Genomic DNA, 20,847 nt, shown 5'->3' on the forward strand with positions numbered 1-20,847 from the left:
TGATTTACACAAACCACATTTATTTAGGGATAACTTGCCAAAGGAATCATTTGGGTTGGTTTTTATTTCTGCAATTCTTCTCAGTAACTCGTCCATAAAGAATACCATGCAATTGGAGGTTCTGATCCGATGGAGTGTTTGCCACTGCAGCAGCTCAGCCAGGGTCCCTAGGGCCAGGGTCCCACTCCAGAGGAAGCAAGTCCACGCTCCCCACCCCCAAGCACGGCCTGTTCTTCCAGAGCTGTCCAGTCTTGCTGCCCGGCTCCGGACCCTCCATCTTCAGCCCTTTGACCGAGCAATGAGGCAGGAAGACAACCGGGAAGACGAGGGGTCTGCAATAACTGGTACAGCGACTAGGGATGCACAGAAAGTCTGCCACTGGCAAGGATGAAGGGAACTCGCCTTTCTTCTCAAAAAGCTTGCTCTGTTTTCAGCATTTCTCCAGCTGACTTCTTTTCAGGTGGGTTACTTGGTGCTGACCTTGGAGACGGCCAAACTGGGTGCTGCGGGCGAAGGGAAGAAAGAAACCAAGCACAAGTGTGAGAAGTATTCCAATCACAGTGGTTGCCACTCACTGAGCTCTGTCTGTGGACCCGGTCCAGCTCGGAACTGCACATGTGCTATCGCGTTTGATCCTCCCCCCCTGGGAGGTAGGTATTATTATTCCCTTCTCTTTTTTTTGGTGAGGAAGATTGGTCCTGAGGTAACATCTGTTGCCAATCTTACTCTTTTTTTTTTTCCTCCCCAAAGCCCCTTACATAGTTATATATATGCTAGTTGTAAGTCCTTCTAGTTCTATGTGGGATGCTGCCACAGCGTGGCTTGATGAGCAGTGTGCAGGTCAGTGCCCAGGATCCGAACCGGCGAACCCTGGGCTGCGGAAGCGGAGTGTGCAAACTCAACCTCTATGCTACTATTATTCTCATTTTAAGGATGTGGAAACTGAGGCTCAGAAAAGCTAAGTTACCTGCTCAAGATCATCAAACTTCTAAATCACAGAGTTAGAATTTGGACCCAACTCCAAAGCTTGTGATCTGAACTGCTGTGCTGTGCAGCCTCAGAAAGGGGACATGGCATGGTGCCCTTCAGTAAATTTCAGTAAATTTAATCAATTCAGTAGAAAACTCAAAGTTTCTTTGCTACCCCTGCTTCCTATTGGATGACATCTCTGTACCTAGGGTCTCAAGCGGCCTGCAGGCCAGAATCCACCCACAAGCTTATTTAATTCAGCACACAGTGTTTTAACATAATTGACTGGCCTCTGAAGGCCTCTGAGTTTGCAGCCCTGGCCTCTCATCACATCCACTTTATTGGGTCTTATAGAGGATGGGGATGCTGTTTTCTGCAGAGTTTCTACCCGAGCACTGAACATGGGGAAGGTAGCTGTGGAGAAAGTTCACTCCTATGTCATCTCTTCCTCCGAGACTTTCTGCAAACAGCGTCACCAGAGGGGTGACACACTCCGCAGTAGCCACAGTGCAGCTGTGTCAGCAGGTCTCTGAGAGGCAGGAGGAGGCCTGGCAGTCACTGTAGCATCACATGGCAATAATGGGAGAAGGCTGACCATATTCAACTGCAACTTGGGAGCGGAGCTAACGTTTCTCTTGGGGGAAGCAGGCCAGGTCTCTGATGGCACACTTCCCTGGCAGAACCTTTCTCTGCTGCAATCATCTGGGAGTCATGTGTCGTCAGTGCTGGTGCAGCAGGAACAAACACAGGCCATCACTGCACGAAGAGAGGAGGCCAGCCTTCCTGTACCCAGCAGAGCACTGCTCCCTTCACAGCCTGGGCGCCTATCATCAGTCTACAAATAGCATCGTGTCCACTGCCAGCTCACTCCTTTTGCCCTGACCCCTGCTCACTACACGCCAGCTGCCTTTTCTAAGTGCTGTACTTCCCTGGGGAGTTGAGCAGAGAGTAAGGAGGAATCAGACTCCATATTATCACGCAGACTTCAGCATGCAGCCTCCCTGGCAGTGAGATTATGTCAAGGCATAACAAGTCACAGAACAAAAAAATCTAAGAGTTGGATGGGCCTTTTGAGAGGAAGGACAACTATCCCTTCCAACACAATGCTTGTCCATGGATCTTACAGCTCCCTCTTTATTAGGTTGTGTTCAACCAGGGTTGTGCTGATGAGGGGGAGACAGCCAACCCCCAATGAAGGCGCCTCTTTCCACCATTAAAGTCAGTCATCTCTGGCTTTAATGGGCCTTATCACTCGAGACTGGGTATGAGGGCAAGTTCAATATGACTCTTCTATCCAGCAGAGCTTCAGCTTCTCAGACTGTCCTACTGCTCAGAAAAATCTCGGGCCTCTGCATGGTGACCTCTCAGGTGACTAGCCATGTCCACCACCCATGAGTTTGAAATATCCCTCCCAGCTCCCTCTCCCACCTCCAGACACCTGGTTCAGCTGGGCCCAGAACATTCTCACCATGGTCATGTAGGTGGCCTCTGATTTTCCACTTGATTCTTCTTCCTCGATCACCTCTCGTGTAGCTATTGAGGTGTAAATGTGTTTCTAAAGGGGGAAAAAGTGGTACAAACATTTCTAAAAATCAGCAAATCTTATATGCCAGAGAAAAGGCCATTCACTACTACTCACAGGGCAGCAACCACCAAAACCGATAGGTTCAGACGGTATGGAGAACTAGAGAACTATCATCAAGAATGATAATTCAGTCCTCAGCGTTGCCGAAAATTAAGAAAATCAACTCATCAGCAAAGAGCACTATCTTAAGAATCTAATTCTTTGCTTCAAAAGCCAAAATCTTTGTTTGGAGGGGCCTTTAGATAGCAGCACGGAATCCTTATCTTGCCAAATTATTTGTACTCTGTGGTTATTTCCTCCTAATTAGAGGCATGGCGGGATGGCATTAATGAGCAGCTAATTGTTGTCGTCTCTTTCAGAAGGCTCACGTAGCAGGGACAGCCCTCACTGAACCTCAGATCTGGAGGCTGGGGGTACGTTGTGATTCCCCCAGTGACAAACTCTTGGGCTTCTGAACCAGGCTGTGAGAAAATCCTTCTCTTGGGTCATAAACAGCCCCAAAGATGGAAAGGTAACTATTCGAAGGAGATTTTTAAAAGTTATTCGAAGAAGATTTTTTTAAAGTTAAAAAAAAAGAAAGAAAGAGAAAGGAGTTCAAGGATATGAATCCTTTTCTCAGTCCCCAGTAGCAATTGTTTACAGCTGCGTCACGAGCTAATAAAGAGGAAAAAGTTCTTGGTCCTCTCTTTCTAAAGGTCCCCAAATATTTCATCTTAATCATTAACTCCTTCGCCTCCCTCCCAAATGTATCATAATTCTCCTGTATATTTATTTACACAGTGCTTCCTAGGTTACAAAGCACTTGCATATCATTTTATTTGAACCTTACAACAGGGCAAATATGTTTGTCCTCATCCTCATTTGACTGATAAGATCACTAAGGCTCAGGGAGGTGGCAGAGTGGCACTTGGACAGGGGCTTTCTGACTCCAAGTCCAGTGCTCTTTCCTGGGCCCTACACAAGGCTGTGCTGACCATGCTGGGCTGGCCCACCCCGCCCTGCCCTACTCCCTCCTTTGGGGCTCTTATTTCAGTGATAGATTTCCTGAGCCCCTGCTCTGTGCCAGGCGCTGCCTGCATGACAAGACCTAACGATGAGTAAGACAGTTCACAGGAACAATGACACCACCTTGATTCTGGAGCAGTAAACACCTCGCCCTCATCGGGCACAGCAGCAAAATGGCAGAGTTCCTCTCTTACCTCTGGAAGGGCCTTCTTTGCGTTCTCCAGGCTTTTTACCACAGTTGTGGAGGTTTCTGAACTGCAAGGCATGAAAAGCACGTGGAATCAGCCAGCCAGCACTGAATATTGAAGGGTGCCCACGTGAGACCCCCAGAACTTTGTGAAGACAGAGACCCTAGAGGAGGAGCTGGTCTCGCTAGACTTCTACAGCCAGCGCTGCCCAGCTCCCCTCGAAATCAGAGACGTGCACCGCTTTAACGGAGAGCAGAAAGACATTCTAGAGAGGGTCTGGGCTGAAAAACAGCTTCAACTTCTCTACTGTCACCCTAACAACTTTCTGCCCATAACAATTTTGGGTGAATTAATAGAGAGGGGCCATGGGATTCGATTTTACCATTTCCAAGGACTAAGGAGATGTAGCTGAACCAGCAGGGGGCAGCAGAAGCTCAGCCAGACACCAGTTCAAAGGGCTCCTGGCCTCTCCCAGGGAGGAGGCCAAGCAGAATTATCCCCACAAACACCCCAAGCTGTGAGGTCTGGCCGCTTCCCAGCCCATGGCCTTTGATCTCTTGACCATTTGCCACTGAACATACGTCCTTTCTTTCTACTTTGGCCTAAGGTAGTGCTAAAGAAAATTAGAGTTACAGCTAGAAAAGAAGCTATATTTTTTTGTCTCAAAGTGGAAATATTTTAACCATATTTTCTGATTATAATGTAGTATGTTCTCACTGTAAAATAAGTCAAATAATACATAAATGTAGGCAATTGGAAGCTGAAGGTCCAGTAAACCTCCTACCCTCATGGGACCCACCCTCTCCTTTATCCCAAATACCACTATTAATATTGCAGAATGATCCTTCCAAACCTCTCTCAATGCAAGCATGAGTACACTCACACAAAAGATATTAGTATATTTGCTAAGTGAGCATTATATAATTTTCTTTTTTATAAAAATGAGATCGTACTATATATTCTATCATACCACTCCTGGGACATCTTCCCATGTCATTACATACAGGGTTGGGGGTATTTCATTGAATGGAATACTGATTCATTGAATCATCACCTTTCCAACAGGTACTGAGGATGATTTCAATTTTTAATTACAACCAGGGCTACAGTGACCATGTTTATGCACAAATCTCAGCATATCAGTCTGATTTTTTAAGAATAAACTAGTAGACACAGAAATGCCACTCTTCATTTTGAGGGAAACTGAGGCCCAGAGGGGGGAAATGAGCTGATACGGAACCCAGGTTGTCTAACTCTCGATTCAGTGCTATAAGCATGCCCAGAGCAAAGACCCTCGGAGAGGCCAACCAAGTTCAAAACCAAGTCAGGAAGCCCCTGAGGAGTGGAAGCACAAATGTAGCAGGCACAAGCACTTTCTGTAGAATCCATGTGCCAAGGGAAAGGAGACTCCAAAGTCAGCATTCCTCTTAATGGGAGCCCTCTCCCACTGACACCATTTCAACAAGAGTCAATTTGCCCTACCAACACATTTCATCAATGGTTGGGTAAACTGAGGAACATGGACCTGCCAACAGGCAATGAAACACTAGTGCCCAAGTCAGAGCACCTGGGCATTTCTGAGATACTGGGAGAACTACTGATAAAATTCAAGCCTTTAAAAACACACTTCAACAATAAATAACTTAGGACCTAAGGTCAGCCATTCAAAAATAGCCTCTCATAATTAGAATGTGATCCTTCAAAGAAAGCCACTGACAACCCTCAAGATCTGAGCTTCTATATGAAGCGCATATTGAAGATAATTCAAAAATCACTCCTCTCAGGCATTAAATGTCACCACTACAGTTCTTGCATAAGATTTATACTTTTAATTATGCTCTACTTAGATCACCATTTGTAAAAGCGCTGGTAATCTTTGTAAAATACCAAAGCGAATGAGGACGGTGTGAAATGTGCAAGGCCCTTCAGGAGCACTGTGAGAAAAGGGGGCGGGGTCACTGTACAGAGGACGTCTAATGTGACAACCACAGATGGTTCTGTTTTAAAATGCCCCCTGCTGTGAAAATGGCACAATTAGGGCCTATCGCTCTCTTCTACATCAGTTTAGAGGTGGTTCTGCCCCTCCAGCCTCCCGACCCACGAGGTGCGAGCAGCCCTGTACCTCTTATTCCTCTTCTTCAAGGTCAATATCAGAACAGAAAGCAGCAGGACTGTGGCGCAGACAATCCCCACGATGATCACCAGGTGATTACCGCCCAGGATCTCATGTCTGAGGGTTTCCGGGGTCACCAATGCTTGGGAAAGGAAAAGGCAATGAGAGGGCCTCCATATTCCAGAAAACAGCTGACAGCCCCACCAGTTCTATACCACGCAGCAACAGCCAGGTCAGGAAGTCGGGGGAAAAGGTCAGACTCCACCACATGTTGAAACACTGAGACGCCAGCTGTCCCCATTAGACTGAAAACCAAAGTCTGAGCCCCTTGCTAAGGTGGGCAAGAGAATAGAATAGCACCTCACCGATAGTAGAATTTACTTTTACATTAACAATCTATCTTAAAATGTAGTTTACCAAATGACATAGAAATAACAGACATTTTAGAGGCTGCTGATCTTTCCCTGGGAAAGTGATCTTTTTGAAAAGGATGTACGCTACAACACTCAGCCCCAGAGTCATGACATCAAGTAAGACCTTCAGAGGCCCTTCCACCCATATGGTAGCCCCTTCACTCATTTCCTAAATTCATTCTAAATACACACATCAAACACCTCCTGGATGCCAGATATCACTAAGCATGGAAGATACAAAGACAAATAACACATGGTTCCTGTCTTCAAGAAAGGGGCAAACACGTAAACAGAAAACCATAGCCTGCTACAGGTGCTATGATAGAAGTCCATATAGGGTACAGAGGGCCAGAGAGAAAAGGGTACCCAATTCCATGGGGAGCAGACAATGAGAATTCGTCAGCAAAAGTTTTAAAGTTTAAGCTGAGTCTTAAAGGAAACCTCAAGATGGTTGGACGGACAATACGGGCAAGGATGGAAGGGACATTATGCACAAGGTCTAGAGGCCTGACAGGATGGCGCTTTAAGAAACTAGAATTAATTCCACGGGTCTGGCTCAAAGGTTGCATTTGTGGGTGTGGTATGGAATTAGGCTGGACAGGTAACAGGATGGACCTCGATTATCTCAACTAGGAGTTAGGCTTTTTTTCTGTAGGCAATGGAAGAAACCGCTGAAAGATTTTAAGCAATGGAAGAGAATGTTCAGATTTGTGATTTAGAAAGATGGCACTGATAGCTGCATGAAGAATGAAAGCAGTGGCTGAGAATGAAATAGAGACTGGTTAGAGGCCTACAGTCCAAGACAGAGATGAAGACAGCCAGAACTAAGGTGCTGGTGATGGACCGGAAAGAAGGCAGATTCAAAGTCAATAACAGAAATGACAGGACCTGTCGACCTTTTAGATTAGGGGTCATGGGAGACGGAAGAATCAAGTACAACTCCCAGGCATCCAGTTAGATGACTATGTAGATGGTGGTGCCATTAACTGAGGTTGAGGAGATGGGCCGGGGAGAGGTGTGCAGGGGTAGGTTTGCATATGTTGTATTTGAAGTACTTGTGGAATATATTGATGCATGGATAGAGATGGATAGATGAGTTGTGTCCAACATGGAATATATTGGATATATAGAGAATACAGTGTCCAATACTACTGAGGTAAAGAAGGCCAAGGAGAGGCAATCAGAGGGCCATTGGTGATCTAAGCTAGAGTAGAGGTAGAGGCAGAAACCAGACTGTGGTGCACTGAGGAATTAATCAGAGATGAGACAAGCGGCACCACATACAGTCCTTTAGCAAGCTATCTGGCTATGTCAAGAAAGAAATATATAATTGATTGTGGTGAAGGTTGCACAACTCTGAATATACTAAAAGCCATTGAGTTGTACACTTTAAATGGTGAATTGTATGGTATGTGAATTGTATCCCAATAAAGCTGTTTTAAGGAAAATAAAGACATAGGAGAGCTAAAGTAAACAAGGACCCAAGGTAAGCAGAAGAGTGGCATGTGTTCATAAGCTGAAAGGTAGAAGCAGATGGAAAGTGAGAGCTTAAGAGCCATTTTGTGAGGTTCCTGAGAAGAAGGAGAGAATGCCACCCGTGCTAGAGGAGTTCGGATAAGCCCAGAAGGGAAGGCAGCTCAGGACGGCAGGGCAGAGATAAGGATGGGGGTAAATGTAGAAGTTTGTGGGTAGGGAGCGCTTGGAAGTTGAATGAGCTCCCACTAATGGCTTGTATTTTCTCTGTGAAGTGGAGATAAGACTTCTGAGAGTGAAGAAATCCATCTGTCCTGCTTCCCTCTCCAACTGGGCCTGGTTGCTGTTAACAATAAGGTGTCTCCATAGACTTAAGTCTGTGGCCAGAGGTATCAAGGTGTGTTCCATCTTCACCTCATTCCTGTCCCCAATTAACCAAAGCCAACCCCTGAGGGCCCTAGCGAAAGGCAAAGTCCACAGGCCACATCCTGACTGCTAACTGGGTTATGGTTTAACTTTAACCCCTCACTTATCAACCTCTCTCAGTCAACACAATTGAGTCTTTATTCTCCTGCAACCACTGGCCTTAATGCACAGTGTTTGCCAGAATACGGAACCTTTGATCAGAGAACTCCTTTATTTTTGGTTCTGGTCCCTTCTTGTTTTCTCTCTGTTCTTTGCTTTCTCTCGCCAGCTCAGGATCATTTTCCCTTCCACTACAGAGCATACAGTGTCGCCCTTGAAGCCAAGTGAAAATGACTTTGGACATCAATTCCAATCCATCTCTGAGCTCCTGTATCTTTAAAGTGGTAGATTCTATTGGCAATGAGTAAGGTCTGGCAGAGGGCTCGTGCTGACTGAATATTAGCTCCTTTTTCCTTGACCTACCAGTAGGGCCAGAACTAGGTGAGGCAAGCCAGGTGCCTAAGGTACTAAATTTAAGGAAGCATCACTCTCAGGGTCGTGCAAATACAGGATCAGGACCTGAGAGTGATGCTTCCCTAAAGTTTGCACCCTAGGAGCCTCTCTGGCCACCCTAGTCCTGGCCATGCCTACCAGCTACGAGGTCCCTCATCCCTCCCTAACCAATGCTACATACTTCGGAGCTCTTTTTGAACCACGTGCAGCACAAAAGTTTTCCTGAAGGTCAGGTTTCCCAGGTGGATGCTGCAGGTGTAGCTTCCTCTGTCAGACTCCTTCACTCCTTGGAGCAGGATGGAGCCATCATTGCGGGAAGTGTCCCCCACCAGGTTTACACGGTTCTGGAAGCGGCTCCAGTTCTGGGGGTACCGCACAGGTAGGTTGAGTTTGGGGTGATAGCGTAGCACAATCTCCTCCTAGAAGGGAAAGGCAAAACATATGCGATTGCAAGGACTGGGGCAGGGGGAAGGGGTGAGGGGAGGGGGCGGGCACAGGGAAGGTTGGGGGGGAGCTCCCAGGATTCACAAGGCACTGTATGTGCAGGCAGTGCAGGTACTATCAGACTGTATGAGATAACAGAGGTCATGTACACACACGAGTGTGCAGGCACGTGTAATTGTAAAGGACACCACCAAACAAAGGACAACTCTTCCATCTGAAGAGAGGGATGAGGAAAGCAGGAATGAGGGACTTTCACTTTTTGCACTTCTCCAGCAAAAAAAGCAAAAGTACACCTTTTCATTTTATGACATTTCCAGTTGGACTTCCAATAGGCACCTGAAACATGTCTAAAACCAAACTCCAAATTTTTCCCCCAAACCAGGTCCTTCCAGTCCATCCCATTTGAAGAAATGGCAACACCTTCTTCCAGATACTCAGGCTAAAAATCTTAGAGTCATCCTTAACTCCTCTCTTTCTTGAACAACTCACATCTAAAATGCCCCAGCAAATCTATCACCTCAACCTTCAAAAGATATCTCAAGTCTAGCGACTTCTCACCTCCTCCACAGTCAGCATTCTGGTCCAGGCCACCCCGTCTCTCACCTGGCTTCCTGCAAAGAGCTTCCTTCCTTGCCTCCCTGCTTACTCCCAGCTATGAAAGCCAGCCTCAGAAATGTAAGTCAAATCATGTTACTGCTCTGCTTAAACCTCTCCAACAGCCCCCACTTCTCCTAAAAGGACAAGGCTCTCCGTGATCTGCCCCACCCACTTTTCCTCTCTGAGTTCATCTTCTTCTTGTTCTTCCCTCACCTACTTGGGTCACGCCAACCACACCAGTTTCCTTGCTGCTCCTTGAGTACTGGCCTCAGGGCCTCTGTATTTGCTGCTCCCTATGCCTGGAACATTCTTCTCCCCAGACATACACACAGTTCACTCTCTTACTTTCTTCAGATGTCTGCTCCAATGTCACCTTTTTGATGAGGCCTCTCTGACCACCTGTATAAAATAACAGCCACAAACCCTCCCTTCCTGTTCTCCATAGCTCTTAGTATTACCAGACATATGATGTATTTATTTCTTCTTTATTTTACCACGTATCTCCCTCCACCATGGCTGTAAGTCCCACATCAGGGCAAGGGCTTTGAGGGTCCACCACATAGGAGATGCTTAAAAAATCCTTGTTAAATGAATAAGTATTGGAATTTTTTTACAAAGTTATGTAACCATTATTATTTTTAAAAAGCTTTTAAGAAAAGGAAATGGGCCTGGCTATACCACCTCAAAGATGAATGCGAAGACCTGGCCCCCAACCTCCTGTCTCCTGTGATTCAAATTCACAACTCAAAATGTCAACTCCCATCCTATTTTCTGCTGCGACTCACTTGGTGGATGACATTTAAATGCATCTCAAGCTCCCAGAGGTACACCTGAGGCTAGAGGTAATTCCCTATTCTCCATCATAACGCCACCCTTTCTGACCCACTCAGACAGCATATAGGAATCAAGTGCGTACAAATGAATTTTTTAAGGGATGACCTGGAAAATGTCTTAATTTATAAAAATTAAACATTTTGTAAATTTTGAACCTTAACTTTTATTAACAATCAGCTACCTGGATGTCCCTCACAACACATCTTGACCCACAAGTACATCACCATGCCACAGTTGACATCTACTGGTCTAGTGAACTCGCTTGCTGTTACCGCTTCAGAGGTCACATGAAATACTCCTCACCCTGGTCCCCAGGATCTCCTACTCCCAACATCTGAAGCATCCATGAAAACAAAGACAGTTCCCTCCATCACACAAATGAGGCAACAGGGCACAGAAGATAACTCACCCACATAGGAATAAGAATGGTTACATTCTTATTCTAGCCCACAGCTTTCCTGGCTAAGCCACACAAATCACGCCCCCCCACCCCGAGACACACACACACACACTCCCATGAACTCCACAAAGAGAAGGGAGAAGAGGAAGGAAACTAAAATGCTGTGGCCAAATCATGTACAAATGCTTTACACGGACTATCTCAAATAGATGCATCTTGACAACCGTAAATATTAAACATTTTCTTCCTCTTTTTCTTCTTCTTTCTCTTCTTCTTCCTCTTTCTCTTCTTTCTCTTCTTTTTCTTCTTCATCATCTTCAGCAGAGTTATTTTTCCCACCAGGAATCTGAAGCTGCCCAGCCAAGCGGCCGAGCTAGGAGGAAGCCCGGTTCTGACAACCTCCAGAGCCCAAGCCCTTGCAGTACGACCACACGGCACGTGACACCCGGATTCTCCCTCTCCCCTCACTGTCCTGCCACCATCGGCCAGGGGCTTCTACACCGTGACAGTTCCTCCTCGTTACCTTGGCGTGCCCTTCCGACGAGAACATCCAGTCTACCTTGGTCATGCGTTTCTTTTCTGTGCTCTGGAAAACACATCCCATCTGAATCGAATCACCCACATGGACCACGAGCTCTGGAGATAAAATGGTAAATCAAGTCAAACCTAAGGTATAATCTATAGAAGTCAAAGAACTTCTAGAAGAGATAATGTTTGGTCAAAGATTCTCAGCAGTAAAATCGATGTCACTTCCAAATACTGTGCACATTTGCTCCACAGATGATCTAGACGATCTTATGTGGACAACGGTCTCAGAGGCCTCTCACTCAAGCCAAATGACACCCCCAGGCTAAGAGAATACCCTCTACCTGCCCACATACATCAAATCTGAGGGGTCCTACTGCCTTCATACTGTAAGAAACACTTTCTGGTTCCCTTTAATTCCTTTCACCTTGCATTTTCCAGAATTTCTCCCATGAGCCCAAACTCCAAGTTCATACTAAAGAAAGTATGAAAAATCTTGAAGCCCCCTACTTTCTGTTCACCAGCTTAGATGTCCACATCTGCTTAACATAAACAGGAAGTGGAAAGTTATATAACTCTCATTCTTATATATAACTCACTGGCTCTCCCAGCTGAAAAACTGATCAAGAGTAACTTTCTTCAACTTCTTTTATTCTTTTTACAAAGTTGTCTTAGGACTTGCTTAGGACAGTTCTGGCTACAGTACAGGTCACAGGACTCTTTGCTAATTAGGCCAAGAAAATAGACAGCTTTTCTCTTGACTTTTGTTTCCATTTTAATCCCTGCCCTCATCCTCTTCCAGATGCCCCTTGCCCTGCTTCTGGCTTTCTAACTCCTAGGCTCTTCCCTCTGCTTACTCGTATAAGCAGCTGACCCCATCACATGTTTACTACATAAGTCATTTCAAGAGGTCCCTGGAAAAGAAAACAATTAGAAAGATGTTTCTGATTTTTCAGTAATGCTCTTTTCAGATCAACCAGAGAGTCAATTAAGAAATGAAAGGCAGGGGCTGGCCCCGTGGCCGAGTGGTTAAGTTCGCGCGCTCCGCTGCAGGCGGCCCAGTGTTTCGTTGGTTCGAATCCTGGGCGCGGACATGGCACTGCTCATCAAGCCACGCTGAGGCAGCGTCCCACATGCCACAACTAGAAGAACCCACAACGAAGAATACACAACTATGTACCGGGGGGCTTTGGGGAGAAAAAGGAAAAAATAAAAAATCTTTAAAAAAAAAAAAAAAGAAAAAAAAAGAAATGAAAGGCAGGCTAGCATTCAGGGAGACACACGCCTAGGTCTTAACTGGACAGAGTTCCTTCAAAAGAGCATTAAGCAAAGCTCATGAAGGAACAAACAGTGCATAAGCCAACCTTTTCATCCAAACTGTTTTCCTGGGAGAACATTAGCTTCCTGCCCAGCAGGAGAGAGACACAATGGAAGGAAAGCAAAAGAAAATATTATGAACTTGAAACTCCATGGAGGGAATTATTTTGAAAGCAATAAAAATTCACTCCAAAGAATTCCAGTGGGGAAGGAAACTCTAAATCCATCAGCACATTAAGAACTGAACTCTATTTTTTAAATGCAATAACAATGACTGAACATTCTGAGTCCTTTCAGCACATGAGGCACATATGCTAGACACCGTGTATGTAGTCTATCAGCTAGTCATTACAATATTTTGAGATAGACACTATTCTCTCCCACTTTACAGAGGAAGAAAGCGAAAGAACCCAAAGCCACATGGCCAGTAAAAAGTAGAGCCAGCCCTCAAACCCAGGCCTGAGTGAAAACAAAGCCCAGGCTTTCTCCCTCACTATACTATACCACTTTCACATAAGCAGAGGATGGCTGCTTCTAGAGCAAAGGTCCAGGAAGTTAATATTATCTTCATTTGTCAGAATATTGTCTATCGTATTTAAAATAAGAACCATGAAAAAAGGAATTGAAGTAGTAATCATAGAAAAATTATAAACTGAGGGGCAACCTTGTAGAGAAAATTATAAACGACTGCACAGATAGAGTTTTCACATGGGAGGAGACAACCTCCATGAAACAAGTTGGACAACTTTCCATTGGCCACAGGCAAACTGTTAGGAGTTGGAATTATTCTGACTCTGGCTGGAAAGGAAAAATAAATACAAGTTGCTCCACTGGCCACTGGGGAAATATCTGACTACCCCTAAAATTGTTCTGGCCTGTTTCCATGGATTCTTCAACTCTCGAGACTGGCTCCTTTTGGTTCGTGCCCTCTGTGTCTCTTCTAAGCAGAAGAAGGCACCCAATTTGTAGGCCATGCTTGTATGGACAAGTGTTCGATCACGGCATCAGAGGACGAAGCGGAAAGCAGTTGCCCAAAGACAATCCTTGCGGAACACAGGCAGCTGATTCATTTCCTCTTCCTAGAGAACCAAAGCTTTGGAATCAAAAGAAAAATGCCAATTGAAAAAAGTAGGAAAAATTAGGAGAGAGGCCAGAGGCCACCTTCTGCAATTCCTTCTACGATTCCTTTTTTAGAAATCAGATTCAAGTGAGGGACACTAATTCAAGAATTTCATTCACTCGACAAATGTTTATTGATTGCTTACTCTGTGCCAGGCACTGTGCCCAAGGCTGGTCAGGGGACAAAGAACACAGACCCAGGTGAGGAGGGAAGACACAGCTGAACAGGTGTCACCAAAGAGGAGGACAGGCTGTTCCAAAGGGCTCATTAAAAGAATGGACCTAAACTAGGCGGTGGAGAGAGGAGGGTCCAGATTCCAGCTCTCTAACCAGACTGCAAGATTTCCTGAAGCCATAGACTGTTTCTCCTATCTCACACTTTTAAAGAATGTATCTAATTCTGTGGTTTTCAATCTTTTTTAAAGCAGAAGCATTCTTTCTGCAAACAAAATCTTACCTGGCAGCCCAATGAATCAAACTAGAAAAAGGAAAAGGACTTTGGTTGCAGTGGAAGTGGCAGCCTGAGGTCCCACCTGCCCAGGCCGTTATCAACCCCCTGATCTGTTCTCAGCCTTTGTGTGGCCTCCCAGGTCCCTTGGACCTTAAGGGTCCTACAGAGCACAGTTTTAAAACCACCAATCTACAGAAGCCACTCCCTCCATTTACAAACGGGAAAATGAGGCCCCAAGAAGTTAGAGAGAGCTGCTCATTTTTTTTTATATCCCCCAGAACACTTAACATAGGGACCTATGAAATATGGACGTGGCATCGGTGTGGACAACTGATGGGAGGTGTCAGGGTATAATAGAAAGACGATGGACTTTGTTGACAGAGGCGCCAGGATTCAAGTACTGAATATGCCACTTAATAAGTATGTGCCCTGAGGCAAGTCGCTTAACCTCTCTAAGGCTCAGGTACCTCATCTGTAAAATGAAAAGAACAATACTTCGTTCACAGCATTTTCATGAAGATGAAATATGTTTAAAGTAATAATAAAATAATGATCTCATTATTTCTATTTAAAGAGCACCGTTTACTGAGGACTCCCTCTGTGGTAAGGACCTAGCCAAAAGGCTGGCATTTGCTCAACAAAGTCCATTCACTTTCCTCTTTGCAGTCAAACCTTCGCCCTTCTCTAAGTCAGCATTCACGTACCGTTGGGCTCCTCTGGCAGTACATGCAGCGCCACTGTTCTTTTGAACACCTGGCTCTCCATTTCAAAGCGGATTTCACAGGTATAGTTTCCCTGGTCAGCTTCTTCCACATTTTGGAGCAAGAGAGAACCGTCTTTGCGTGAGATGTCCCCCACCAAGTGCGCACGATTCTGGAAGCGCCCCACAGCCACGCTGAGGTTGGCATAATAGTATAGCACAAAATCCTCCTGGAGGGCAACACAACATCAGCGAAAATTAAAGTCAGTGACACAAGACCTAGGAGTCTGGATTCAAAAGACCCTGTTATGTGGAGACAGCATAGTCATCATCATCATCATGATCAAAAAGTACTTGGTACCCAGTTAATAATAATGATGTGCCAGGCAATACGCTAACTTGCACAAGGCTCTGTGGCTCAGTTCTTACAAAGACCAATGGAGAAATACAGTGCACACATTTTCGTTTCTTACAGTTTAAGGTAAAATGTAACACCCACTCTGAAGGTCACTCTGGGGATTCAAACTCACAACCTTTGAAAACCATCTCCCAACTCCACCTGGTTTTCTGCCATGGCCCTTGGATTATATGGCATTCCAAGGCATGACACAATCCCACAGACTGGTGGTTGTGAGAATTCCCGGCATGGTGGCTGTCACTCCTCTCCTTTCCGCCCTCCTCCAGGCAGCATATCATACGGCATGAGGAGGCATCAACAGGAAATGGTTTACCGGCTGGGAGGGGGAGCCCTTAGGAATTTTTATTTCTATTTATACCATGGGTCTATCCCTCTTACAGTAATAAATAGTAATGAAAAATTGAGTGAGAGTAGCATTATAGGGATAACGTGCTCTGAGGTACAAAAACAATATTTCATTTGCAAACATTGGGACTATATTGTTAGTAACACATTACTTAGGACAGATTTCACAAATGATCCTGAATACAAGTATCTCCATAGAATCTCTGATGAGGCTTAATACTCTCTTTCCTACTCCAAAGAGCTCCCAGGAAAGACCCTCACTCAGCCACGCTGCATCTGCAAATCCCAACACTTCAAGCAGCCATGAAGGAGAAAGAGATGATGCCCCAGCACACAAATGGGGCGATGGAATGCTGAAAGAATCTTTCCCCTCTCAAAAAAAAAGATTACTGTGACATCATTCTTACGCCTAGGCTGTAACTCTTCCGTCGAGACCAATGCTCTCTCGCCCTTATCACCCCTTTCACCCACCTACACTACTCTACAAAGGGCAGAAATAGAGAAAAGAAACAAAGAGAACTTCATGTGCACGTCTCCCATTAGCTTCTCAATGACCTGAAAGTTAAGCATTACCACTATGATAATGAACTTCAGCTTCACCGATGGGTAAGCTGAAGCTCAGCGAGGTTGAGTAACTCACCCAGCTGATTGTACAGCCAAGTGGCCAAGCTAGAAAGAGACCCAATTCTGACAAGCTCCAGAGCCCAAACTCCTGCAACGCCACCTCATGACACCTGATGACCTGATTCTCCCTCTCTGCACACTGTCCTGACACCATTGGCCAGGGGCTTCTACCAAAAGGTAATATTTCTTCCTTGTTACCTTGGCGTGCTCTCCTGATGAGAACATCCAGTCTACTTTGGTCATACGTTTCTCTTCTGTGCTCTGGAAAACACATCCCATCAGGGCTGAATCACCCACATGGACTGTTAGCTCAAGGGAGGAAACAATCAAGTCATTCAGGCCCAAGGAATAATCTATAGAAGTCAAAGGCAAGAGGAGACGTCATTTAGACAAATACTCTCAACAAAAAAAAAATCAGTATTAATCATCAAGTATCACACATACTCCTCCCCCAGATGACCCAACATGGACAAAGTAGCCTGGCATTCCCAAGGGTAAGAGAACACCCTCTAGTTACCCACATGGCTCAAGTCAGCAGGGTTCTGTAGTCTTCACACTCCATAAATGCCAAACACTCCTGTTCTAGCTCGTCCCTTCCCCTTTTCCAGAATTTCCTTCCCCAACCTCCTTTCTAAAGAAAGAGGAGAAACCCTGAAGTCCCTCCTTTCAGGCCAAGAATTTAGACACCTATATACAGGAAATGGGATATCTCTTCCTCTTAGTTTCCCATGGGTTCCCTATCTGAAAAGCCAATTCACAGATATTTTTACTTCTTTCCTCTTCTCCCTTCTAATTCCTTTACAAAAGCTTATCTCTGAATTTGGTGGCTGATTCTGGCCATAGTGCAGGTCCGTGTAAACAGGCCAATACAGAGCACAGCTCTCCCCTTGAATTTCCTTTGGGTTTGCCTTTTCCCTGCCTCCCCCCTCCAGCTCTGCCATCAGCCTCTGCCTTTCGGCCTCTAGCTGTTTGCATACGTGGTACCACTCCACTAGCTGTATGTTGTTCAAGTAATTTCTCTTTTCACTAAAAGAGAAAAGCATTACATGGCTATTTCTGTTTTCACAAGATATGCTCTATGCAAAGAGACAACAACATTAAGAAAGACACTTTTAGATGCTGGCCAGTTTATACCAAAAAAGAGCCAAGTGAACACATATGAGAATAAACAGAAAATATGCCAGTCTTTTCATCCAAGCTGTTGCCCTGAGAGAAGAGAGCTAACTTCCTGCCCAACAGCAGGCACACACAGTAGGGAAGATGTGAAGGAAAACATGAACTCTAAACCCTTTGGAGGAAATTAGTTTGAAAGAATCAAAATTAGCTGCAAAAACGATTTGGAATTTTCCCGTAAGGAAGAACTGAGCAACTTTACGTGTGGTTAAAGACATAAAAAAGCTAATTTAATTTAATATTAAGAGCACTGTATGTAGAATTAAATGAAGGTTTGCCAGAAAGTAAGAGCAACAACCAAAGCGAAGACAAACTTAGGCCTGACAGGTAACCTTTGCAGAGACATGGCTGAAGAAAACGAGACGTTCCGACAGAGGAGGAAAACCTCTCCACAAAGAAGGACAAACCCCTGATGCCACCACGCCCCTACATACAGGGCTGGACTGTAAACTCTCCAGACAGAAGGGCAAAATCCTGCAGGCTGCTTCACAGACCTCTGGGGAAGTGTCTAAATACCCTCTGAAATCATGACAACCCTGCTTCCGTGACAAAAAAATTCTCTAATACATACATTTCTTGTGTGTGTGTGTGTGCCTGTGTGTGCCTGTGTGTGTGTGTCTGCGTGTCTGTGCGCACTCTCTGTTGCCTGGAATTAGAGCAAAGGCAACTCTTTCATGTGCTTTGCTGAGTCAGCATTCAGGTCACCACGCACAATCAAAAAGCTGGTAACAGAGAAAAACGAAAGGCTATGAGAGCAACCCTAATTAATTTATCCTTCCTACAGACCTATGTCCATGGGATACAGAGAAAGATGAGGGGGGAAAAAGGATGAAAAAGTGCAAAAGAAGTGGAGATGAACAACAGACAGCAGCCCCGAGCACCCAGGTTCCCGTGCACAGGAGACTCCAGCCTGGTCTGAGGAGGCAGCTGGAGCAGGCTTTGGAGAAGGAAGTGGAGCTTGAGGGGAAACCCGAAGGAAAAGGATATGCTAGGAAGGCTTGCTAGGGTGAGGCAGAGAGACAAGGCTCCAGGCAAAAGAAACCACCCAGAACTGGGAAAGAGCTCAGTGCATTTGAGGAACCGCGAGAAGGCTGGCGTGGCTAAAGCCAGAAAGCAATGACACGGATTCTGGGACTCTCTTTGGTAATTTCATTTCCTGATCTGAGACTAACTGTGGTTTTAAAGATGACAATTAAAAGTGCAGGAATGCCAGAGGGAAACTTTCTTTGTTTCACATAGGAGGGTCCTAGAACACCCAATAAGGACCCTAAGGCATTCAGTTTCTTACAGAAACAGGCAAAGATTCAGCTTTCCAAGAAAGAGTATGCTCTCTGGCTTCTAAAACAGCTGTTTCAGCAGAACTATGAAGGTCCAGGTTAGGGTTTCCATTTTCAACAAACCAAGGGGAAATGAAAATATACAAAATTTGCTTTTAAAAATGCATGAGACATACAGGAAACCAAATACCCGCCTTGGTCCCTTGGTTCTACTTACCCAATAACACTGGTATCAGGATGAGTTTCAGCAGGCAAAACATTCCGCTCTCCATGTTTCAGTCTTAAGATAAAAGAAAAAAATTAGAAAATAGTGTCAAGAGAAATTTGTTAATTTAACAAACCAAGAGCGGTGCCTCCAGGGGCCACCCTCCGTCTGAGGTGCTGAGACGCAGCATTGAACAGAAAGACAAGGCCCCCGCTCACATCCAGTTTGCATGGGAGCGGAGATGGAGGGAAAAGGAAGCAAATGGATGAGTAAGAAAATATCAGATGCTAGTAACTGCTATGATGAAACAAAATAGACAAGTGTTTGGAGGGTCACTTGGGGCTTCTTTAGATTGGCTGTGAAGGGAAGATTAGACGAAAGTCGCTTTTCAAGAGAAACAAAGCAAATAATTTCAGGATACCCTTGAGATAACAACCCTAGACATTCTACAATCTGAGAGTTTCACAGAAACAAAAGACTACAGGATACTTAGCCTAAACTTTTACCTACCTCTCCAACTAAATTAAAAGTACTACTTTTAAACATATGGAGAATGTTCAAGACATGTGGGAAAGGAGATACACAAATAAGGGGAAAATTTTAAACTCAGTTAAGGCTTTCACCAGGCTCTATGACACAAAGAAGCCACATGAAAAGTCCACAGTGAGCTTTTTTTTAAACTTTTTTAGGGAGGGCAGTGTGGGTAGAATGAAAACTGGGCTGTGCATGGGCAAAAGTATTTTTTAAACGTCTGTATCATCTCTGTGGTAGTAATTTCACTGCATCCCCCAGCTCCTGGGAAAGGATTCACTGCTCTACACAGTGCCCCACAATTTTCTAAACGAAACCCAAGAACCCAAACTCCAAGGAAATACAAATTCAACCAGCCTTACGTTCCTACCCGCTGCTGTGGCTCACAGCCATGATCCCTGTACCCCTAACATCCCACCACTGGAGGAATCCCGCCTCAGAACCTGCTGGAGCAAAGGGCTTGTTTGTGCACTAACATCACAGTACCCTACCCAGCTCTGGTGGCAAGTCTAGGACCTATGGTGGCCATTTTAATTTGTAAAAGATGATTACCTAAGAGATTCCTTACCTGTATTCTAATCAACAAAGGCCTCCATCTGGAAAATCAAGGTCAAACTGTTCAAGGAGGTCCTACCCTAGGTCCCACTTAGCAGAGAAGTCTGTTGACCTTGCTGAACCTCAGTTTCCTCGCCTACAACATGGGGATAATAATGCAAGGATCAAATATGATAACGTAGATGACAGTGCTTTGAAAAATAGAAAACATTACCATACAAGATCCTATTGTTTTGTAACCCAAAAGTCAGATACAAAAGAGTTTGTAGCTTTAGGAAAGATTTTGGGTCTGAGTTTCTACCTTTATAAGAATGGCAAATGATGAATCAGAATGAACTGGAAACTTTTAAGTTTCAATTTTGAATCCCATCACGACAATGTAGGTAATAATTACACTGACTCACACATACCAAGAGTCACATTAAGTTTCCCCAAACATAAGTACATCTAAAGAAAACACAGATCTCTCTCAAGATAGCCACAGCCCTATTCCTGCTCCATGACGCCCACCTCACCCCACTCACACATGGGTGAGCATGATAAAGGGCTTCCTTTACAGCATGTCATAATTTTGATTCATTATATCTGGGACATCTGAGATCCCAGTGTTCAGGATGAATTCTTCTCTGGGAGTCGGTTGTGCTCCCTCTTCTGCCCAGCAAAGAGCT

General features: G+C 45.0%; 1 protein-coding gene across 4 annotated transcripts in view; it reads right to left on the bottom strand.

The window, feature by feature from the left end:
- The window catches only part of JAML (junction adhesion molecule like), a 25,666-nt gene continuing 4,819 nt past the window's right edge, over nt 1-20,847 (bottom strand). For all 4 annotated transcript variants that reach the window (XM_008513490.2, XM_070624934.1, XM_008513489.2 and 1 more), the window contains exons 4-12: nt 19,106-19,168; nt 16,637-16,791; nt 15,056-15,281; nt 11,463-11,575; nt 8,846-9,083; nt 5,870-6,002; nt 3,754-3,814; nt 2,438-2,524; nt 1-503 (exon numbers count right to left, since the gene is read on the bottom strand). In XM_008513490.2, coding sequence (XP_008511712.1) covers nt 411-503; nt 2,438-2,524; nt 3,754-3,814; nt 5,870-6,002; nt 8,846-9,083; nt 11,463-11,575; nt 15,056-15,281; nt 16,637-16,791; nt 19,106-19,160 — 1,161 coding nt within the window. In that variant the 5' untranslated portion in view covers nt 19,161-19,168 and the 3' untranslated portion in view covers nt 1-410. The remainder of the gene's footprint in view (nt 504-2,437; nt 2,525-3,753; nt 3,815-5,869; nt 6,003-8,845; nt 9,084-11,462; nt 11,576-15,055; nt 15,282-16,636; nt 16,792-19,105; nt 19,169-20,847) is intronic.

The sequence above is a fragment of the Equus przewalskii genome, chromosome 6 (assembly GCF_037783145.1).
Source record: "Equus przewalskii isolate Varuska chromosome 6, EquPr2, whole genome shotgun sequence".
Lineage (NCBI taxonomy): Eukaryota > Metazoa > Chordata > Mammalia > Perissodactyla > Equidae > Equus > Equus przewalskii.